General features: G+C 48.0%; 10 protein-coding genes across 10 annotated transcripts; 6 read left to right on the top strand and 4 right to left on the bottom strand.

Moving 5' to 3' along the window:
* Positions 1 to 66: 66 nt before the first annotated feature.
* On the top strand, positions 67 to 887 carry N7496_002974 (SDR family NAD(P)-dependent oxidoreductase; the record flags this gene model as incomplete). The annotated part of the gene is made up of 2 exons (XM_056695905.1): positions 67 to 575; positions 632 to 887. The coding sequence occupies 2 exons, from the start codon at positions 67 to 69 to the stop codon at positions 885 to 887; spliced, it is 765 nt and encodes a 254-aa protein (XP_056558117.1).
* Positions 888 to 1,765: 878 nt separating this feature from the next.
* N7496_002973 (type 1 glutamine amidotransferase domain-containing protein) lies at positions 1,766 to 2,466 on the top strand (the record flags this gene model as incomplete). The annotated part of the gene is made up of 2 exons (XM_056695904.1): positions 1,766 to 1,909; positions 1,975 to 2,466. 2 exons carry the CDS (start codon positions 1,766 to 1,768, stop codon positions 2,464 to 2,466), a joined length of 636 nt encoding a protein of 211 aa, XP_056558116.1.
* Positions 2,467 to 3,120: 654 nt separating this feature from the next.
* N7496_002972 (uncharacterized protein) lies at positions 3,121 to 4,275 on the top strand (the record flags this gene model as incomplete). Its single annotated transcript, XM_056695903.1, has 1 exon — positions 3,121 to 4,275. One exon carries the CDS (start codon positions 3,121 to 3,123, stop codon positions 4,273 to 4,275), a length of 1,155 nt encoding a protein of 384 aa, XP_056558115.1.
* Positions 4,276 to 4,897: 622 nt separating this feature from the next.
* Positions 4,898 to 5,908, bottom strand: N7496_002971 (uncharacterized protein; the record flags this gene model as incomplete). Its single annotated transcript, XM_056695902.1, has 2 exons — positions 4,898 to 5,816; positions 5,874 to 5,908. 2 exons carry the CDS (start codon positions 5,906 to 5,908, stop codon positions 4,898 to 4,900), a joined length of 954 nt encoding a protein of 317 aa, XP_056558114.1.
* Positions 5,909 to 6,981: 1,073 nt separating this feature from the next.
* N7496_002970 (NADH:flavin oxidoreductase/NADH oxidase family protein) lies at positions 6,982 to 8,707 on the bottom strand (the record flags this gene model as incomplete). The annotated part of the gene is made up of 7 exons (XM_056695901.1): positions 6,982 to 7,041; positions 7,095 to 7,451; positions 7,604 to 7,840; positions 7,907 to 7,926; positions 7,997 to 8,407; positions 8,471 to 8,576; positions 8,639 to 8,707. The coding sequence occupies 7 exons, from the start codon at positions 8,705 to 8,707 to the stop codon at positions 6,982 to 6,984; spliced, it is 1,260 nt and encodes a 419-aa protein (XP_056558113.1).
* Positions 8,708 to 11,141: 2,434 nt separating this feature from the next.
* Positions 11,142 to 11,984, top strand: cbpA (putative calcineurin binding protein; the record flags this gene model as incomplete). Its single annotated transcript, XM_056695900.1, has 1 exon — positions 11,142 to 11,984. One exon carries the CDS (start codon positions 11,142 to 11,144, stop codon positions 11,982 to 11,984), a length of 843 nt encoding a protein of 280 aa, XP_056558112.1.
* Positions 11,985 to 12,319: 335 nt separating this feature from the next.
* On the bottom strand, positions 12,320 to 13,035 carry N7496_002968 (uncharacterized protein; the record flags this gene model as incomplete). Its single annotated transcript, XM_056695899.1, has 2 exons — positions 12,320 to 12,339; positions 12,399 to 13,035. 2 exons carry the CDS (start codon positions 13,033 to 13,035, stop codon positions 12,320 to 12,322), a joined length of 657 nt encoding a protein of 218 aa, XP_056558111.1.
* A 1,012-nt stretch (positions 13,036 to 14,047) lies between these two features.
* N7496_002967 (uncharacterized protein) lies at positions 14,048 to 14,335 on the top strand (the record flags this gene model as incomplete). The annotated part of the gene is made up of 2 exons (XM_056695898.1): positions 14,048 to 14,157; positions 14,218 to 14,335. The coding sequence occupies 2 exons, from the start codon at positions 14,048 to 14,050 to the stop codon at positions 14,333 to 14,335; spliced, it is 228 nt and encodes a 75-aa protein (XP_056558110.1).
* A 408-nt stretch (positions 14,336 to 14,743) lies between these two features.
* N7496_002966 (uncharacterized protein) lies at positions 14,744 to 15,841 on the bottom strand (the record flags this gene model as incomplete). The annotated part of the gene is made up of 2 exons (XM_056695897.1): positions 14,744 to 15,377; positions 15,423 to 15,841. 2 exons carry the CDS (start codon positions 15,839 to 15,841, stop codon positions 14,744 to 14,746), a joined length of 1,053 nt encoding a protein of 350 aa, XP_056558109.1.
* A 360-nt stretch (positions 15,842 to 16,201) lies between these two features.
* Positions 16,202 to 19,516, top strand: N7496_002965 (G-protein beta WD- 40 repeats containing protein; the record flags this gene model as incomplete). Its single annotated transcript, XM_056695896.1, has 2 exons — positions 16,202 to 17,740; positions 17,933 to 19,516. 2 exons carry the CDS (start codon positions 16,202 to 16,204, stop codon positions 19,514 to 19,516), a joined length of 3,123 nt encoding a protein of 1,040 aa, XP_056558108.1.
* Between the last annotated feature and the right edge of the window lie 3,182 nt (positions 19,517 to 22,698).

Raw genomic sequence — 22,698 nt, 5'->3', positions numbered from 1 at the left:
ATCATCGGAGCCAAGCTGAATCCAACAGTCCATACCCGTCTTCTCCATCTTCTGAATTCTTTCAAGATGGTTGATCAAACACTCGCCGGCAAGGTAGCCATCGTCACCGGTTCATCCTCAGGCATCGGCGCAGCAATTGTTCGAGAACTATCCTCTCGAGGCGCCAATGTCGTGGTCAACTATCCCTTCGCCGGACTAAAAGCCGAAGCAGACAACGTTGTTGCCTCTCTCACAACAGAATCTATTGCCGTGGAGGCTGACATGTCAAAAATTGAATCACCTCAGAAACTAGTCGACGCAGCAATTGCGAAATGGAATCGAATTGATATTTTGATCAATTGCGTTGCGCTGGCTGTCAATAAGCCACTGGAGGAGCAGACCCTGGAAGACTGGGATCTTTTGGTGAATATTAATGGCCGGGGGACTTTCCTTTTGACCAAGGCTGTTTTACCCCATCTCACCAAGGGGAGTGGCCGTATCGTGAACATTGCGAGTATCTCGGCTCGTGGGCCACCTCCTAACCAGACAATCTATGCCGGAACGAAGGGGATGGTTGATTCTTTTACTAAGTGCTGGTAAGTTAAACCACTCAATCAGTCCATTTGAACTCAATAATTGACCATATATCCAGGGCCAAGGAACTGCCTCCAAAGTATGGATGCACCGTCAACTCCGTTAGCCCTGGTCCAACAATGACCGAAGGCTTCGCTGCCGCTGGCGAGGAACAGATGAAGATCCTCCAACCGATTATTGACCAGACGCCCGTTGGCCCGCGAATGGGTCGACCCGACGAGATTGCATTTGCTGTTGCATTCCTTTGCGAAGAGCGAGCGCGGTGGATCAATGGGGAGCATTTGATTGCTTCAGGTGGATTGTTTATTGATTAGAGATTGTTGTTAGTTCGCATTAGAAGACTTCTGTTTGTGGAATTTATACTACCGAGGCTGTTAGAGAATAGAGAGGAATCTGGATTTGCGAGATACCCATACGAGAGGTCATCAGTAGATTCGATCTCGCTGCTCTACTTTTTAATGGTTATGAGTTACAATAAAACTCGGTCGAGATGAGCTCAATTCGTCTATTATTTGTATTGAATCTAAGAAATCGAGATTCTTAGATAATAAATTTCTAAATGGATCAAAATGCACCCTTTAGTCCCTGCATGAAGCGTTGGGTCTTAAAAAGGATCGGTAATGGTCCGCAGATGTCGCCGAGTCAGCCCCAACATCGGGAGCTGATGCCGATCCATATTGCATTAGATGAAGAAGAATGGTTCAACGTCATGGGCATATACACCGGATTTTGTCCAGCAACTTAGGTCCTGGCGTTCTCGCCACTTTTTGGCGTATTTGTGATTTGCGACTATGCTGGGACTGATGTTAGTGTGTTCGGCTCAATTTTTATAGACGACAGTGAGATTCTCCTACCGAGGCAAACAGCTGATTTTGGAGAGAAATTTGGGGCCATCGAGGTATGGAGAACATTCAGTGTGGCGGTGCGCCGCATTTGGGAAAATCAGGATAGTTTGTTCACCCGCGCCCGCCCCTTCGGCATGCGTCTATCCTTTGGATACGCTTGGCGAAATGCTTAAATTGTGGGTTCTGTGATAGGTCCAACAATTCAAATTCCAAGGGCGCGTCTACCTCACTATTTCTTTCTCAGCCCAAGTCATAAGCTTTAATACCCTATTGGAAGTTTTTACAGACGGCGCTGTACTGACATCGCCTCATACACCCTCCTGCCCTATCCCTTGACGCTTCAAAATATGCCAACCACCCCTAAGCAAATCTTACATGTCGTCACCAACACGGCGCATTACGACGACCCATCTCACCCGACCGGCTTATGGTTATCTGAACTTACGCACGCCTGGCACGTCTTTGAGGAGCACGGGTTCGAGCAAACCATCGTTAGCCCGGCGGGGGTCTCTCTTCCTTAGAGCCGCGGTCGCTGAAATTCCCCAACTACGATAAGACTGCGAAAGCGTGGAAGGCCGATCCGGCACGCATGTCACTGCTGGAGAACACTGCCAGGCCTGACCAGCTTAACTCGGCCGATTTCGATGCTATCTACTTCACTGGCGGGCATGGAGTGATGTACGATTTTCTCGACGACCAGGGCTTACAGCAGATCACCCGTGAGATCTTCGAGCGGGGTGGTATTGTCTCCTCTGTTTGCCACGGATACTGCGGCCTGCTGAATACTAGACTGTCCGATGGTTCGTACCTGGTCGCTGGGCGCAATATGACTGGATTCACCTGGCGGGAGGAGGTGCTTGCTCGTGTGAACAAGCTCGTGCCCTATAATGCAGAAGAAGAGGTGAAGAAACGAGGCGCGAAGTATAAAAAGGCTGTACTGCCCTTTGTTTCCTACACTGTGGTGGATGCCAATCTGGTGACCGGACAGAACCCGGGGTCGGCGAAGGAGACCGCGGAGAAGGTCGTCGCCGCTCTCAGCCAGCAATGATCGATGTCACCTGCAACCTAATAGGAAACAATTGGCTGGAAAACTTCCTTCGATGCTATCTTGGCAGCCGAATCTTAGTCCATGTTCGTTACGTTTATAATGTCTATTTTAGTTGGAGAAACACATGACCGTATACTTGACGAGTGTCGGGGCATCTTCCGGTGCCTTGTATACTTTTGTCCTTATCAATTTGAGCCCTCGATAATTCATATGCTACGGAATGAATATCTCTTTTATACCCATGAGCCGGATTTCTTTTTCTGCCTTCTCTGTCATTTTATCTTCCTTTGTTATTTTTTCTGGAGGTTCTCCTTTTGAGTGGTTATTATATTTTCCTATATTTCCGATTTTGAGTACCTCGGTACTTCAGGAACTATGTAGCATGTCATGTTATTCTGACCCGGTTATTGCAAATCCTTTGAGGTTGATACTAGTTAATACGCGGCTACTAAAACACACAAATCCCGCCATATGGCCTGACCCTGAGAGACTTGAACTGAAATTGCTCCAATCCCTGTCAAACTAAATAGAGAGCCACATGAGATAAACCAGAGCAGACTGGCCCGCAGGTGGGACGACCGGAGGCTTGTGAAGCCAGATTGCTGGTCAACTGGTTTTCAGTGGCTACCATGTGAAATCTCATTCGAAGGGAACATGACGATACCTCGCATCACATCTTACATTAACAATGTACACCCGTCGAATAAAGCGGTATACAAGGCGATTGAAAGCTTGATCGGCTCCGCCATTGCCCCCTGGAATGATATGCTTATCCAAGGAAGGCAAGGACGAATACCGATTCGAATTCGCACATACAACTACGTGGCAGAGAACAAAGAGAAGCCTAGCTGGCTCGGTCGCATCAGGAAGCGGAAACCGGGCGACCGAAGCCCAAATGCAGTCAGCGACGAGGAATGGGACCAACTTTGTTCCCAAGTCAGGGAATACCTTTCTCTTCCTGACTATCCCATGGAATGCCGATTTTTTCAGGAGCCAGATTATGACCTTCTTGCCAGTATGACTCCGGAGGATTGGGGATCTCCAGAGAAAGTAATTCACCTCGTACTCGAGAAGTGGAGTCGGCGATATGTTTTCCAATATCCAGAACCAGGCATTTCATTTACCTACTCTGACTGGAAAGCTGGACGCAATACTGGTCGAGCCATCCTGCCGAAATATGACAACTTGTCCTCAGATCATGCACTTCCTCAAGACCCAGACCATCAGTACTACTCTATCTCATTACAGGAGAGGTTTCACACCGAAGGTCTCCAGATTGCCGTGCGGGTGACAAGTATTGACCTCATGCTTGATCACCCGACTTACTCTGGCGACCGGGAATTCCATGTTGCTGGTATTCTCAATGAGCACATCGTCGCCAGCGCCGTTTATTACTACGATGTACAGAACATCGATGGTGCTAAAATCTCCTTTGAACAGGAGACAGTCATTGATAATCGGTCATTCAATGTCGATAATGAGAATTTCATCAACCATGTCTGGAATATCCCGGAATGCGATATTCCCGAGGATGACGAGATCTGGCAACTTCCACGGGCACTGCAGACTCTGGGTGCTATCAAAATCTCATCTGGTCAGTTTCTGGCATGGCCGAATACTCTGAGATACAAAGCTGAACCATTCAACCTGGATAATCCATCTTGCCCGGGACACTTACGTTTTGTTACTCTATGGTTGGTGGACCCCATTATCGTATTTGTTCCACACGAAACGTTCCTCCACGACGAGGCGACTGGGTTGCATCCCCTTCCGGGGCCTCAAATGAGATTGGAGAGGGACAATGTATGACCCCAGAACAGGCTCAAGAAGTGCATGAGAGGACGACATCCGAGAGAAAGTCAGCTATAGAGAAGCTAAACCAGTGTGGCGTTGGGGTGCATAACTATGTTCGATATTTTCATGATCTCGTGTGGCCACTCTAAAAGCCTTCCATACTTGCCCTCCGGTTGCGGCCTGGCTGAGCAGACTTCTCCGTACTGTATTTGATTTCCACTTTCTTGAAAATGCCATCGGGTTTAAAAATTTACTTCCTATTTTAATTTAGATTTGCGTGGTAATTTTCACTGTTTGGATATCAACGACATGCTCACATTACCGCCCATAAAGACACACACAAGACTCGAGAGTGCAGAAGAGCTACCATACACTAATAGACATCTAGCGGAGCAACTTGATTAGGGGCCACCTAATTAATGAGTTGCGCAGCGGAGATTTTGTGAGACGAACTCCTGTAGGCGAGCGACGTTGAAATGATACGGAATAGTTCGGTAGTTATCAGATGCAATTACTTCGCAAGGACTGCAACTCCTGCCGGCCCGACTCGCCTTCAAGGGTCTCACGCGCAACAGAGAAGTTCAAGGTTCGTTTATCCTCCGTTACCCAAATAGAAGGATGATTTTATCTTGATCTTTCAGAGCTTGATGGTATCAAACGCTTGTAAAGGTATGGGCATATTCAAGATCATCTGTGCATCCTTGAGTACGTCCATCCTCAGGATCGTCGAAACGCCCAATTCGGCAAGAAGTTCACTCAGTGGACCTTGGCCTCGAGAGAGCTTCACGTTCCTGGGGAGAAGAGTTTGTGCCCCCAGGAGTGGATTCGTGTGCACTGTCACCTGGCACCATTTCCCGTCGATCTCGTTGATTGCATTGTTGGTACCGATTGAAGATTCCGACGGTACGGCTCTCAAGGCTGGGAGGGGGAAATCCAGTATCAGATCGGATTTCCCGTCGATCGAGGTAACGTCTGCTTTGATATTGTATTCGTCCATCTCCAGGTTGATAACGGCGAGCCATTTTGGAAGTTGGTACCCGTATACTCCACGTACTCGGGCAATCTCAGTATCGACAGGTAAAGCCAGCACATAACCATAGAAAGTTCGGTTCCATATCGAGCTGAGTAGCTGTGTCGCACTGTAACTATTTTTACCAGGCTGGCGGACGATAATGGCAATCGAAACCTCATTATAAGGATCGTTGTCGCACACCAGGTACGAGTAAAATGTCAACGCAACCAAACCATAGCCAGGAATTGCTGGGAGGGGCTCCAAAGGCACTGGAAGCTTCGATTTCAAGATATCAAGCGGTGCAAGGAAGACAAGTTGGACACTCTTTGTGCGATAGTAGAAGTTGGGAGCGTATATCTGACCGACCCTCGAATCGACCAATGTCTTTGGGATTTTCCGGAAGAAATCAATGTTAGGTCCAACAGCTGGATCCTGGGATACCTCGTCCAGGTTTGGATTCATACGGTAGCGGTCGTAGTAACCGCCTTTAGGTACATCGACCTTCTGGCCTCCAAACTCAACTTGAACGGTCTGATGCCCTGATCTACTCGAATATCGTAAGGTTCAGCAAAATGGCAAGGGTGGATATAGTTTCACATACGAAATAGAGGGTTTTGGGGCCGTGAAATAAGACATAATGTTGGCGGTGTGCATGCGCAAAGTCTAGGATTTGATGGGCTCGATTCGTCAGAAGATGCGCTGTGAGAGGTGACAGTGGCTGCCCCCCTTCAACCGGGAAAAGGGCGACTGGGATTACTTGCGATGAAATTGTCAAAACGATGGCAAGAGAAGGATTTCCATTTTTTGAAGTTATATGCCAATCAACTTCTTCTACACCTCCCTCTACCGAGGCACACACTTGATCTTTGGTTAGGAGAGCAAGGGTCCATCCTGTGTGGAGTTATAGTTCGGCGCGGGCCCACATCATAGTTCGGGCCGGATAGTTGGTTGCTCCGATGCGTCGCCGCCGGCGTACAATCTTCTGATGCGGCACTAGGGTCGTCAATCCTCATGAACTATGTGGATGGGCTGTATCACGCCAGTTGAACTGTTATACCGAGGTCGCCTGTGATGGCTAAACGTGCGGGAACACACCAAGGCCACACCACAGACGTTTCTGACCCCTCTTTCTTTCATAAAAGAAGAATTGTCAAAGTTGGGTGCACGTTTAATTCGATTATTAATCCGGGGTTCAAGTTCTCCATTTACCATTACAGATCGGGGTTCGGGAATATGGGTGACAATCATACTGTATATGGAGACTTGGAAAGTCATCGGATAATAGCAACTTGAACATGATTAACAACCAAACTTGTAAATCAGTATTTCACCTTTCGGAACTATATTCCACCCACGCAAAGCAACTACTTAAGGAACTAGGGGTTCAAGCAGTAGGAGTTGACCATAATTAAAATGGCATTGATGATGCTGTGCCATGGTTATCTTTACGATCCTGAGAACTCTACGTATTTTACGAGGGGCGAGGAAGATTGATACACAGAAAGGGCCACTCATGTTCATAGAATGAGTACCTGGAACTCGTAGATTTTCCATGTGGTTAGATCACTGATTTTCAGTCTGTACAAAAGTGATCATGCTCCTAACTACAGGATCGAGATCTCAAAATGAACTTCAATTTCTGCATTAATAAAGTGACAATTATATGGATTAAAAAGATTGATTTATCGGCTTGAGACGGTAGCCGAATATCATGGCGGTTGTGGAGCATTTCCAGCAGCTACACGGTGGATTTGAGCTCGGAAGTATTGCTTTCTCATGTCAGAATCGGATGACGGACGAGCCAGAGTAATAAGTAACTTACTGTTTCTGCCCCTCCACCTAACATTCTGATTTTGAGAAGCCTCGCCAAGAGCGGAAGTGGGACTTTGGAAAACAACGCCTGGGCTTGTCTATCAGAATAGACATCATCATCCATCATGAGCCGTGGGAAATCTGCGTTTAGAACTGCCGGCCTGCCGATGCCGACGAGATCGCAAACACCACTCTTCAATGCAGCCTCGATTCCTTTGCGCGTTCGAAATCCTCCGGTGACCATAAGGATCAGTTTCGGGAATCGCTTTCTTGTTTCTGTCGCAAAATCTAGGAAGAAGGCTTCTCGAGATTGTGTTCTTGAGTTCTCGGTATCGCTAGTTTCGTTTTGTAATCCACGACCCATCATCTAAATATAGTAATCACTGTTAGCATATTCATATGAGTTCTTCGCACCGGTGTCCATCGCCAGTTATAGAAAAGAGTAGCATAGATTGCTCACTTCACCACCAACCGGACGTTTTATTAACTTCTAGAGATAGAGATCATGTATATACATACCGTCGGGTCTTCATAAGTTCCGCCAGATATTTCCAGAAAGTCCACATTAGCCTCAGAAAAGAGACGAATTTGAGTCATAGTGTCTTCGAAATCCGATCTGCTGTGATCGGCGGAGTTCAATTTGATTCCAATGCAGAAGGTCTTAGGCACGGCCTTTCGAATTTGGTGGATAATTTCGAGAATAATGCGGGCTCGCCGTTCAGCGCTACCGCCGTATTGATCTTCACGAGTATTGCTCTGTAAAAAGTAATTAATATTTGACTAAATATAGTTCGGTCTAGCGGGGAGAGTGGTGCGCTTTACTTTTTCAGAGAGAAATTGGGCTATATTAACAATTCGGATAAGTAACGCTAGACGATATATCTATCTTGAGTTGGAGACTTAGAAACTCACATAAAAGATAACCATGTGCCGCATGTATCTCAATCCCTGAAAAGCTACACTGGGCCAGAATACGGGCACAACCGACGAACTGGGCGATAACACGATCGATATCGAAATGGGACATGGCTTGTGGCACTCCGAAAACGATATTCCGTACGATAGTAGCAGCTAGCCCATTACCGATATCGAGAGCAATCTCACTCGGTGCAATAGTTTTCTCGAAGAAACCACGCTCACCTGCGCCTCTCGGGGACTGACGACCAGGGTGGCAGATCTGAGCAATCGCAGGAGTACCGTTTTGTTGACAGGTATTTGCGTATTTTCTCCAAGCATTTAGTGCGTCCTCTTCATCTCCTTGATACTCACGTGTAGCTAGATCGCCGTAGCCTCCCAGGTGACGAACATCAACCTGGACATTTCCTTTTCAAATGATCAGATACAATACTTGAGTCTACCTTAGGGAGTTATTCAATATCCTCCTACCTGTGAGAAGGGCACCCCATCCGCCCTTTGCCCATTGTTCGTAAACGCTAAAAATCCGTGTGCCTGGCAAATGCTTCTTTTCTGCCAGCCCTTCAGCCATCGCAGCCTAGGAAGACGCTATCAGCTGCTGTCATTAACATAAGAGTTGTGTGTTGCACTTGGCCTTACTTTCACTAAACGATTCGGTAGAACTAAACCGCATGGCAGTTCCAGTGGGTCTTTGATGTTTGATCCCATCCTCAAAACAATAGTTCGTCAGTTAGGGATTGATCCTTGAACCAGGATTTGGAGACATGAGATTATGTTTTATAACAAGGTGCATTCTAGTACATGGGTACAGCAGAGACCTGTGGACAGCTGCCGAGGTAGCTGTTAGAGAGGTCTCGATCACGACAACACCTCGGCGATCTGCGGGTCATATTAGATCGGGAGGAGTATGATAGTTCTAGATTATTCATCAGTGTGTGCTAACTAGGTAGGTAGTCAAATGACCTGCGTGCGACAAGACAATCTTTACATTTACATACGGCACAGAATGTTCTCGGAGAATGATCATCATCACCCTACCAAGTAATACGTGAAACTTTTACACTTCTGTCTCTAAAAAGGTACCCCATGGCATGCTTTAGGATACCTAGAAGCTTTCGTATGTCACGAATCAGGGGAGGCATGCCGAGCTTCTAGATGCTGGGTCCACACAGATAACCTTGTCAAGACCGTCGGGCCAACAATCTTTCCGCTTGGCCAATGAAGAGACAGATATTAATTCACCTACCCGGGTAGTCCAAGACTTCCGATGGCCGATCCTCTAAAGATCCGATCGGGGGTCCAGCCTAGCATAGCAAAGTGCCTAGAACGACGCCCCGACTTTCCCGATGTATCGAGCACAATATCCCCTCCTACGATGGACATATGATTGCGGTTCTCCGATTCCGCAAGAAACCCCTCGATGTGACTACGCCCGGCCCGGAAATTGTCCCCATGCATAGCAGCAGCATCATCTTAGGCAATATGCTCATGTTCCGCGGCTACCTCAGCCGACAGATCCAACAGCATCGTTGCATACCGCTTGGCGCCTGAACATTGCTTCTACACGCCCGTGGAGGACAGTACACGGGCCTGATATAGGCCAACTAGCAATTTTCGATTGATCCTCGTCGCATTGGGGTGATGGGCGAAAGTGCCGGGGTGACCTTGCCACGAGTATATATCCCTGGTGGCCCGCGACCGCGTGCTCTTGCCACAAGTAGTGAGGCAGAATCTGGTCTACCCCATGCTGGAGGACCGCAACACGGCCGCGTAACCGAACCTCCAGGATTTGGTTCTGTGGTCAACCGAGTCAAGTATCGTGTCTTAATCAGCCTACCTAGGGGGCGGAGTTTGGTAGCGACCGTGTATCACCCTAACTATGCAGCCCCGCCCGCGTAGCCAGCGTCGAGGGAGTACCCCCGACGTATTTGGAAATTGGCAATGTCGACATCTTCCGCGACGAGGGGTAAGTTTCGCCTCGCGAATTGCAGTAGCCAATATCGAGGTGGAAGTCCACGTTTATTCAGATGCGGCATGGGGATGATATGTTTGCGCCTGTTTCAGCGGCGGTGCAGAGGGCAGTCACGGACCGTGTGCATGCGGCCTCTGCCTTGTAGTGCGAACGAATGGGGGCGGGGCATTTGGCAATAGTTCATCAGATTAGGGGGCAGCCTCGTTACTCCTTCCAATGAATCAATGATAAATAGACTCATTGACCCCTGCACGGTGTCGCTTGCGCTTCCGAACCGAGACCCTGTGGCTGGGATGGTACCGTAAGTGATCAGGGAGCTGGACTTCCGCGTGGCATTGCTAGGCGAAGCTAAGCCAAGCTCTCGTGCGTATGGATCGATCTCTAGGCAGAGTCATTATTTCATAAGCGCGACGATGAGATGAGAGCGTTGGGTGGGGGCTTAGGCGGAGAAAAGGGGAGTAAGAATAGAGGCGGAGCTCTAGTGGGCCACCTACGTACTCAATCCAGTCAGTGAGGAGAAGGACGTGTGTAGAGTAGTACATAGTAGTACAACGTTGATTCGGACAGCATAGCCAGAAGGATCGCCCACTAGTGGTCTCTTTCTCGTGCTCGTCGGCATAACCGGACTGCACTTAACAAGGTGTGGCGCATGAAGCTGTGGCGCAGAGAGGAGGGCGAAAGACCTCCCTAATCGAGTCAAGTTGACGCAGTGGCCAATAACAGAGGAGGCTGAGGGAGTCATCAGTCATGAGGCTTGGGGGAGTCTCTTGACGGTGGGTCAGGAACAAAGTTGGAGAAGTGCGGCGTGGTCCGAGTGGACACGACTTGCACTGCCTGCACGACTCCGGCAAACGTCGCCGCTGCGCCTCCCCAGACTCAGACGAAGACAGGAGAAGCCAAAGAACAAAAAACTTAGATAAATATCTGCATGCGGTCGCCAGTCTCAAAGTTTTCTCAGACACACAATTACTAAGACAAAACGAGAAAACTCCGACACCGAAACAGAGTTGTTTTGCCTCCGCAACGTCTAGATTCTCCTTATCCGGTGGCAACTCTTCTCCCCTTTTATCTTTTCTCTTATCCTCCGCGCCGCTTAAAGACCAACACTCTTCTCCCTCCTCTCCTACACCCTAAGGAAATCCCTACAACACTCTACACACAATCATCACCATGGCTGAATCTGTATCACTCCCCGTGGCTCCCGCCGGCCACTCCGTGCGGTCACACTCGCGCCCGTCGCTCTCCATCGATCTCTCCAGCATTCCCCCGCTCTCGCAACCAACACCACCATCCAACACCCTCCTGATCACCGAGCTACACGATCTCATTCTCTTCCAGCCTTCCTCGCTAGAAGCTATCCGCAACCAAATCACCGTCGTGGCCCGCTTGAACTCCTTCTCTCCGCTCCCCTCTTTCCGCCGCATCATCTGCTCCTTCCACTCCGCTGAGGACGCTATCGCCGTGCGCAAGATACTCGAGGGTACCCGCCTGTTGAACCGCAACGTGCGCCCGCGCATCTACTTTGGCGAGCCTACCCCAATCCTGAGCCAGGAAGAGGCCCAGCGCAAGCAGCTGCTCGAAGCCCCGCAGTTGGACAAGCTGTTCTTCATCTCCCCGCCACCTTCCCCGCCCCACGGATGGCAGATGCGCAACGAGGACCCGCCCAACAAGGAGGTGCATGCTAGTGATCTGGCTAATGCCCTGGCCATGCTCAAGACCGATCAGCCCGAGCCGATGAACGTGGATCCTGCCACCCCGGTCTCGATTACCTCCGATAAGCGCACGGGTAGCTGGCCTCTTGCCGGTTCCCAGCAGCGCAGCCGCAGCAGCACTATCATCTACAATCCCGAGGACCACGGCCACAGCCCCAATCTGCCAGCTGTGATGGTTGAGGATATGAGCTTGCCGGTGGACGAGGATGTCGACATGGACGTGGAATTGAGTCCCGTCGAGATGTCGGTCAACAAGATGCCTCCCAAGACGGCACGGCCTCCTGTGGAGTTGATGAACTAGATGGGTTATGGGATTGCTTCTTCTTTGGCAGTTTTTAGCGATGGGGTATACTTGTGCATAGACCATCCATTGCATTGCGATGGCTTGTGAGCATTCGGCGTTGGGCAACGGATGGGCTCTTTTTTTTTCTCTTGCTATAGCATTATCTCGGATTCGGGTTTCGTATATTCTTTTAGCTTTGTTCTATTGAAAAAGCAAGTCTATAATAAAACATCTCGCTTTGACATTCCTCTATCTTGAACATCGTTAAACTCCCCACATTGTATTCACACAGTTGAACTTCTTGAGACTCTTCACATCATATCCACAAATCCACATCCACATCATTCGTATCTTCACTTTCTCGACGACTTGACTGCACATATAATTAGCATCATCCCAATCTCAAACACCCAAAGATCAATCCTTTCTCACCTTTAGACTCAAGCTCCACACAAGGCTTACACGAACACCCACCCTTCCCAAGACCCTGAAACTGCAACGCATTCCAAACCAATCTCAACTCCTCCAACTCGGCCGACTCCTTCCTCTTACTCTGCCTCTTAAACACCCTCTCCTTCTCTTTAGCAACCTTCTCCGCCTTCAGCGCCTCCCGATCACCCACGACATCCCCATCAAGCGTCAACCGCCCAACCTGCAAAACAACCAAATCCAACGCATCCGCGACCCTCTCCGCCCTCCACGGATCCCTGATATCCCGGAGCTGCTCACAAAGCCGTCTGCAATAGCCGAGGATAGTAATCAACCGGGACCGGAAACATTTACTGCGTCCTTCTTTGGGGTTGTCGATGAACATGTTTGTCAGGCATTTGATGTTTGCGGTGAGATGGCGCTGGGCGAGGTGTTCTTTGGTTGATTCGGCGGTTTTGACCGCGTCCAGGAGGTTGGTCATTGAGCCGGGGAAGGAGGAGCGGTTTGCGATTTGGTGGCAGAAGTCGAGGCGTTCGTTGTTGTCGTCGGGGGTTTGGAGGATTTTGATTATCGTGCGCATGTCGCGTTGGAAGGTTGTGCGTTCGGCGGCAAAGTAGGCTGGCCAGGATATTGATGACATTTTGGGAGTTGGCGGAAGGATGGTGGGCTTGGATTGGTAGATAAACAGAGGTGGATGGATGGATAGATGGATGGTGGCGGTGGTGGTTGGTAGGTAGGCTGGAGAGATCTGGGGGATGGAGGTTAGGTGGGAATGGTGATGGCGATGGCGATGGTATATGGATTTGGGGATATGGAGGCTGAGAATCTTATCTTTGTCTCTTTTGGATGAACCCCATGACTCCATGGACTGTGATCCAAACATAGAACGCTCTTTGTTTATGCCAAGTGCAAGTAGTGACTACCACCTTCCTGCCCCCTCGCTCATTCCATTGTTTGTAGATTACATTATTACCTGCTATATTTCGACAAAGAGCCCTAGAAACAGAGCAATGTGTATACAGTTGCTTGTCTCTGTGATCCAAAATATCCCTCGTGATATCCCAAGAGCTTCAATCTACGTAATGATCTTGAAGGGGCTCCAAAATTTGTAATGAAGCTCGCATGCGGGGATATCCTGAAAACCGCTCAGTCTATCTTGCAGGATGCATGTAAGTAATGATTTACTGGGGCTATAAACACAGAGCTTAAAAGTGTGTCCTTGAAAGTATTGAAAAGCTCTAGCATAAATTTCACCCCCTAGACAATAATGGTTCCTCTATTGTCTGTTTTCTTCCAGTATTATGTGCCCCCATTCCCTCAAATCTCGATTGTTCTCCACACTGCAAACATAGATTAGACAAGGAAAATTGACCAGCCACTTTGTGACACTCACTAATCGGTCTGGGAATGCCGGATGGCAGCACGGGCATCATGCTATGAGACAGTAATCGTGAAACGGCGTATCCCAACGTGGATATGACGACGGCCTTAGTGAATCCATTATGCGAGAAGCAAGTCTTGGTTCTACGTGTAACAAGTCCTGAAACTTTCTCTGTGAACGCAACTCATCCATGCTGGTTCTCTCGCCCAACTGATAGAGTGAAGATCATGTCAACATTGACAGTGGCATTGTGCGACAGCCAACACCCACGATGGAGAGTGTCAATGCAACGGCCAATGAGCAAAATTTATCCTTCGGGCAAAGAAAAACATGGCGCTTAGACTCATTTGCTGCCTTGCAATCTCCATTTGCTAACCGGAGGTGTTGGAACTGAATCGGATCAGCTAATGTTGAATTGCTAATATGTATGACGGAGGAAAGTCTGGGCACCACGGAGTACAACAACCAGCCCATTACAGAGCGCCACGAGAGAATGGACTACGACTCAGACGAAGACGCTGCTCCCAGCACCGAAGGCAAGCCGCAGTGCAGTGATTAGAAGAGTCTCTCGGAATTGGATAAGCCTAGTCGAAATAGATCATTCGCGCTTTCCGTCTCACTGGAGTTTTCCATCTCACCTGCTTTCCATGATGGTGAGAAGCAGTCGTCATACAGCTGACTAGAGGTAGATGCAGGTTATGACCGGGGTTTGTCCCGATGTCAACACTACAGCAAAGGGGCTCGAGTACACTTGAAGAGTAGCTTTTGTGTAGAAGACAGGGGCTTCTGTTTTACTGCCGCATTGCCAGGCTTATGCGCTTCGGACCCTTGGCAGACTTTTACAATCCTACCAGCGTTTACGAAAGGTCACATAATTTAATCCTAGACTGATTTTACCAAACAGCGAGATATGGTTTAGTAGCTTGCAAAATCAGATTGAATGTACCAAGTCATAGTCCGTGTATCGTTATCCCTGAGCTTCGTCGCCCTGGATTACCTCCTCACGCATCGGGTTGACCGATCGTCTGGGTATATTAATAGGACCTAGCGGGTTGGTGTCTTCTGAGACTATTGAGCTTACACGCTGGTTCACATCGGGCAGTCCAACTGACAGGTTGCGCAGAATAGGTGGCAGAGCAGAATCATGGGCTTGCGACTGAGTCTGGAGTGCTTGAAGTGCAAGCGCAAGATCTGGAATCCGAGAATCTCTCAACAGTGCTTGAAGTGTTTGCGGTGTATGGACCCCAGCAGCAGCTATAGCGCCTAGCCCAACATCATTATCTGACACATTCAAGCTAAACTGTGGCTGAGACGTGTCCGTGCCAAAAACTGCACGGCTGCCCTGCTTAGTTCGATTGCTCCTGATTGTAACTTGCGGACGAGTGATACTTGCAACCCCCTGAGCTCGTTCCAGACTTTCCAGACTTTCCAGACATCGCTGCAATCGAGCCTGATCCGCCTGAAGGCTATCACGCATTGACACGTCTACGGCACTAATGATTTGTCGCACATTATCTAACTGATCTTCCAAGTCTTCTTTGGCACCACGGATTGAATCTTGCAGATCGTCTAATGAATCCTGAGTGGCAGAATGATAGCGCCTGGAGGTGTCAGCTTTTGTGCGCTAGAGGTTGGTAGCCACCTACATGTTGATTGAGCCCAAGGTAATACTAAGCGTTGACTTATAGCTGGCGAGTCGTTGCTTCATATCCTCAAAACTCTTTTCATGATATCGCATTTTGAGCCAATTCCGAACACGGTCTTGCCTCTCAGCCGAGTGTTCTGTGCAGGCATCGAGCATATAACGTATATCTTGACATGTTGTCAAGCAACATTCCAATGGATGTCGAAGCGGCTCGAGTCTCTCAACTTCCTGCGAGGTTTGTGCCTGTGTTCGAATCGATCCGAGCACGGCGATAAGAGAGCTTAGGTCGGTTTGAAGATCTTGGATAGCTTTTCGTTGACTCTTGAAGCTGGAGACCGCCTCGTAGAGTGATTTACTTGTGTCCAAGGCGAAAACGGTTAAAGTTAAAAGACCAGATGCGAATCCAACTACCTCTGCCATCGTGTGAAATTCAAGGACAGGATTGAAGGTGATAAATCTGCAGCACGATCAGCAGATGATCACTCCTTCCGAAGCTGTGAAATTGCGGAACATCGTTACCCCGCACGTTATGGCGAAGCGAGAATGGTGCAATGTGTTGCGTTGTCATTGGCCATATATCCAGGACTTGTGGGTTTAGGGCGCTAAGAGAACCTATCGTATCAACAATCACCTCTCTCCTGATTTCAAGACTGTGTCACTGATCAAGCAATCGCGACAAGACGGAAGACGATCGAGACATATCAGTCTCATAACGGAACGTTTACATCAGCCTTAAAACCGTCGACTTTGTTCAATGTGGTCGTGTGCGAAATTGCAACAATGACGACAATCCATGTTGAGATTAAAAACAATACTGCTCAGCCCGGATCGATTCAAATAAACAATCTCAACCTTACCCCAGGTATATTCGACATTATGCTAGATAAAGCGACAGAAAGAAGCTCATGGTTATTCATAGTGTATTCCCCTGAAGACATCGATCGACTTTGCCTCCGCGCTCTACGATGCCCTCCTGACTCACTGGCTATAAAAAATCGGTTAAAGAAGAAAGACAGGCTGCTTCACGAGTCAATCGAATGGATTCTACAGGACCCGCAATATAAAAACTGGCAAACTGGAGACAATGTCTGTCTCCTTTGGATCAAAGGCGGCGCTGGTAAAGGGAAGACCATGTTATCGATCGGTATTATCGAGGAGCTCTCGCGACTGCAACACGAATCTACTATCGTGACTTATTTTTTCTGTCAAAATTCCGACTGTGAGCTCAACACCCTTAGAGCAATTATCACGGGTCTGATTCTGGGATTAATGAATCAACAAACCACGCTAAGACAATCTCTACGACGTCGCTGGGATACTATAAACGATCGTTTCGAGGAGGATGTCACTTCGTGGCGAACACTATGGAACATCTTTATGGAGATGTTGGAGTGGTGCAAGTGCCAGAGGGTATACATAATTGTGGATGCTCTTGATGAGTGCCAAAGCGACGGCATAGCCGACTTCTTCAAACTCATTGTCCGAAATGGACTAGATCGCCCAGCTAAAATAAAGTGGATGTTGACAAGTCGGCCATTGGATGATGCAGCCCGAGAATTGCTAACTGGACATGAGCAAGTTCTGGTCAGCCTAGAGCTTAACTCGAAATATGTTTCTGAAGCTGTGAAGACTTACATCGCTTATAAAGTGAACGAGCTTAGTCTTCGTCACAGATACGGAGAAACACTAAAGCGAGAAGTACAAACCGAGCTTACTGAAAAGGCGGAGGGCACATTTTTGTGGGTAAGCTTGGTGTGTAAGCAACTCGAGCGTGTCTGCCGAGACGATGCATTAACCACAATTCAAAACTTGCCACTAGGTCTAAATCCTCTTTATGATAGGGTGTTGAACCAGCTTAACGAGGGAGAGCTAGATGATGTACAGAGGTGTATGCGACTGCTCAAAGTGATGATGCTAGCATACCGACCTCTTGGAGTGGAGGAAGTTGGCAGTGTGACTGGCCTAACCGACGAAGAGGACGCTATTAGAACGTCAGTTAACCGATGTGCTTCATTCATCAGGATGCAAGAAAGCAAAATCGAGTTTGTTCATCAGTCTGCCCGAGACTACCTAGCAGGGGAAAAAGGACAATCTATACTCGACTCATATGAACACTCAGGACACGATGACATTGCACTGAGCTGTCTGTCTCAGTTATCCGAGCTAAACCCCAATCTCCTTGACCTACCACGACCTGATTCAACCAGGGAGACTTTAGAGACGTTGAAGGACGAGAAAAGAAATTTTTTACTGGCTAGTGTGGACTATGCAGCTACCTTCTGGGTGCAACATCTCAAGGACGCCAAGAAATCCACGGTAGTACGGAGTGCGCTCGCTGAAAAAGGCGCAGTTTGTAGATTTCTCCACACAAAGTTGTTAGAATGGCTAGAATGTTTGAGTCTGTTAGACAGGCTACCACAGGCCATCGAATCATTCCAAGCACTGGCAGAGGTAGTAAATGTTAGTATTAAATATTTGTTTGCTAAATTCCTTGCTGACTGCGTGTTATAGGACAACTATCTAGCATTGGCGCATCTGCAGGACGCTACACGTTTTTTGTTACGACATTACCACACTATGGCGAATTGGCCATTACAGATCTATAGCTCCGCTATCATTTTCAGTCCTGAGTCAAGCGTCATGAGGAGGGAAAATAAGGACAAAATTCCCCGATGGCTAAGAAAACTTCCTCCTATGGAAGATACTTGGACATCTTTGATCCAGACACTAGCTGGCCACTCTAGGGATGTCAACACCGTGGTCTTCTCACCAGATGGCAAGCAGATCGCCTCTGGCTCTAATGACAAGACCATCAAGCTTTGGGATGCGACAACGGGTGATCTTCAGAGGACACTAGCTAGCCACTCTAAGGATGTCAATACCGTGGTCTTCTCACCAGATGGCAAGCAGATCGCCTCGGGCTCTGATGACAAGACCATCAAACTTTGGGATGTCACGACGGGTGATCTTCTGAAGACACTGACAGGCCATTCACAGCTGGTCTGCAGTGTGGCCTTCTCGCCGGACTGCAATCAGATCGCGTCTGGCTCCCAGGACAAGACCATCAAGCTTTGGGATGCCACGACTGGCGATCTTCAGAAGACACTAGCTGGCCACTCTAAGGATGTCAAGACCGTGGCCTTCTCACCGGACGGCAATCAGATCGCGTCTGGCTCCCTGGACAAGACCATCAAGCTTTGGGATGCCACGACGGGTGATGTTCAAAAGACACTGGCAGGCCATTCACATTGGGTCCACAGTGTGGCTTTCTCACCGGACGGCAAGCAGATCGTATCTGGCTCCCGGGACAAGACCGTCGGGCTTTGGGATACCACGACGGGTGATCTTCAGAAAACCCTGACAGGCCATTCACACTGGGTCCACAGTGTGGCTTTCTCACCAGACGGCAAGCAGATTGTATCCGGCTCTCGTGATGGTCTCATCAAACTTTGGGATGTCAAAACGGGTAGTTTTCAGAAGACGCTAGGAGCCCGTACAAGTTGGCTTGGTTTTCGATATATCCGTGGGTATTATTCTACAACCATAGAACCTAGAACTTATGATGCTGTCTTTTCCGTGGTCTTCTCACCGGACGGCAAGCATATCGCGTCTGGCTTTCGTGAAAGGACCATCAAGCTCTGGGATTCCACGACGGGAGATCTTCAGAAGACACCACCAGGCCACGCAAGCCCGGTCCTTCTCGTGGCCTTCTCACCGGATGGCAAGCAGATCGCCTCTGTCTCTAGTGACAAGACTGTCAAGATTTGGGATTCCACAACGGGTGACCTTCAGAAGACATTAACAGGCATTGACAAATATTTGAAAATCCCGACCTACGTTCATCGCGCTGGCATTCCTCAGCTCTTCACAAAACCCCTTAGTCGCCATGTATTAGAGCCATTACATGGTATCAGTCTCAGAAATCAGTGGATATGCTATGAGGGAATTCCTTTCCTTCGTCTACCCATAGATTTCATACCATTATGTCATGATGTGCTTGGCGATCAAATTACTTTTGGATTTAAGAATGGTCGAGTTCTGATCTTTGACCTTGACCGAACTAGCTTACAGTCAACGTTGCGGATTTCTCTATAGGCACTACTAGGTCATCAAGAACCTGTGAAGAAATGAATGACATTCAACTCCACTAGTGATCGGCCGTGATCCACTCCTAGAGATGACTGCTTTCTCTACCCAACGCAATGGGTATTCATGCTTAAGGTTGTTCAAAGCCTCCGTTGCAAGTTACCTGTCAAAGATGTTTCTGTCATCGTTGTCGTCCTCTCTTGGGCCTACCAACGATCGCTGCGTTCTGATCCGCACACAGTTCTGGTCCTGGTTGAGACATCAGAGGACGGGAGAGTGTTACAGCCAGTCGAAAGGTCAAATCCAATCGGTGCAATTCCACTAAACAACTAAGTCTGGGAGAAAAAAGAGAGAAGTTCTATCTACCGCGAGAAGTTGCCTTTGTAGGCGTCTCCTGGAAAGTTCCATGAGCAAACACCTTCGTACTTACCAGTTGACCACCAAGGACGATTGTAACAGAGAGTCTCTTCTTAAATGGTAGGAAAGCGAAATGTGCGAGTACTTGGTTATCCTGTATCATCATGTTCTTCCAAGCATTTACATATATAATTTGAGATATATTCAGGCGCCTAGGCGAGAGCTTCAGATGTCTTCTACTATTAAACCTGCGTTTTGGAAACGACTCTCCACACTTGATCCCATTGATCCAACCATGTCAACGCACCACTCGAGAAAATATCAAATCCTTGGCTCAGGTTCACTTCATACTCATTCCAATTTCGTTTAACGAACTGCTTTGGCTCTCAGAAAAACTCCTCGATAAGTTTCAAATTGGGTGAATAGGGTGTAAGATTTATTAGCTTAACGTCGGAATCTGTGCATATCTGCTCAATTTTCATAGTATGATGAAATGAAGCGTTATCCATGAAGTGAACAGTTTTCGGCTCTGGCCATCGGTTGCAATGTTGAAGAAGCTGTTCGATGAAAGTCTCAAAAATATTGATATCGGTAGAGAGTTGGAATACCCGTCGCAAGACAATTCTATCTTGAATATACGTATGGAGTATCTGATAGTGTCTCTCCCGCTGAAAATTGGAAATTTGGACCGGGGTAACCCTAAGAGCGGACCAGCCTGTCCGTCAAAATCCGGCTCTTTTATCACAACCTGACTTATCCACGATCACCAGATAGTATGACCAAAAGGTAGATATTTTGTGGAGGTAAAAGTCCGTCGATCTCCATTTTGTTCCTTTGCAATCTGTCGAGCAGCTTTCTTGGACCACCCCACGGAAGCGAGTGCTTGGCTGATGCTTTGGATCGTTACATGCTTCCCAATTTCGTCCTAGAGATAGAGGGCCATCTCGTCTAGGTAAAAGGTCGGCTTCTCTAGTTAATGTTCGCAAAGAGCTTCCATCAGACATGGCATGATACTTCGCGGGCGACCAACGCCATTCCGAGGGAATCTAACGTTCCCGAACACTTCCAGGTTGAAGGGAATTCTATTTATAGACTGCTTGCTACAGTCCGCGTTATGAGCCATCTGAGAAGTCGTTACAGATTTGCATTGAAGCATATAATAGATTAGCTCGAGTTGTTGCGGTTTCAAATTTGGTGCCATTTTGCTTAGCTTTGATCTCAGTATCTTCTTCTAGAATATCTTCCACTTACTTGACGTCTCATTTTTGCTTAGGTCCCATTTCATTGATCGTCACACAAAGCTTCATCCATTGCTCCAGAAATGTGGTAAATTGCTGTGGGCATGAAGCTGGAATTATTACTTTAAAGATCAGGGAAATAAAAAAGGCTAGATAGGGAGGTCAGTCAATTGGAAACGTGATGGTATCCTAAAAACTATTTGTATCTGGCCCATATCATGAACTATGAGCTGTTCATAGACTAGCAACGAGAATCTCGCTAACCCGGTCACTCGATTCACTAGCCATGAAACGTCACGCGCCGGCAGTGAAGAAAACGGACAACACAGCACAGCCACAACCCCCCGTAGATGGCCCATTTCAGAGGCGCTTACTTAGATTACGTCTTGAGAATATGCGATGCATGGCGCAGAGTATTACATTCGGCCAGAGGGCTACCCTTGTCCAGCGAAACCCAGCCAACGTTTGATGACGAGCAGGGGCAGGATCCTCAAACTATGGTTCATAAAGCAAATTAATCCCTTGTTGAAACATACCCTTGCTGGCCGGCATCAGTCTCGGCAAAAGGGACCCAAAGGTCTTCCCGCTTTGGGTGGGCGGGAGGCACGGATAATCATAAAGCTCGATTAGATTAGAATATGGTAGACGCCATTAATTCATGGGCAGTCATCGATCGCCGTACCTTTAAAACAGGTATTGCGTGATCGTGTGATGTCCCTCGAAATTTTAGCGGCGACGGACTGTTGGGAAATGAAGACAGAGGTCTTTGACATGCGCACGGACCGTAAATTCGAACCGCTAGCCACACCTGAACATGCTTGTATTTCTTGGCCTCTTTTTATATAGAGTTGGCAGATCGCTAGGCCCGAAGCTAGATATCTTTGTGAGTGTTTGGCGCTGGTTTTTATGCGGGTACGGCGGCTTCTCTAAACGTCCCGCCTGATTCGATAAAATAGCGAAGCAGCTATGGTGCCTGATTACGGGCATGATGCAATGCAGGGCTATGATACGGGATGACCGTGGCGTGAATTGATTGGTTCTTTGAGAGTTTGTTAAATGGGGCCGAAGATCGGGTGGCTATTGAGCCTCAGCCCCTCCATTGAGAGGTATTTGAGTTATATGTGTAATTCTGAACTAGAGGATAGACTTAGAAGAAAGGCTTTACTTTCATTTATAATGGAAGCTATCGGCACGGTAGCCTCGGTTTTTGGAATCTACAATTAACTAGAGCAATGCGGAAAACGTCAACATTAATTAAAGCACAACTTCCGAGTCGCTAAACAAGAGGTTTTCCTTCTCGCAGACGAGGTATCCGCTTATTAGAGTCTTTTTGAGATTTTTACGCATATGACTTGCCCACGGGAAACCCGCGTAATGCAGTTGGCTCGCGGACAACAACTAGAGAAAATCTGCCACTCCCAAGCAACTTTCACCTTTGACCAGATTGACGGCGGTGTGCCGAAGCTTACGCCGTTGAAAAAAAGAACACCAGAGCTACTCGTTCTGAGCAAAAAAGTCTGATGGTATTTGATAAAAGACGAGCTCCAGGTTCCACTTATCATGCTAAGCAGCGTGAAACCAAGATTAACAGCTTTC

Source organism: Penicillium cataractarum, assembly GCF_028827025.1.
Source record: "Penicillium cataractarum strain IBT 29864 chromosome Unknown utg000002l, whole genome shotgun sequence".
Classification (NCBI taxonomy): domain Eukaryota; kingdom Fungi; phylum Ascomycota; class Eurotiomycetes; order Eurotiales; family Aspergillaceae; genus Penicillium; species Penicillium cataractarum.
This window is presented reverse-complemented; position numbering and strand designations above follow the sequence as displayed.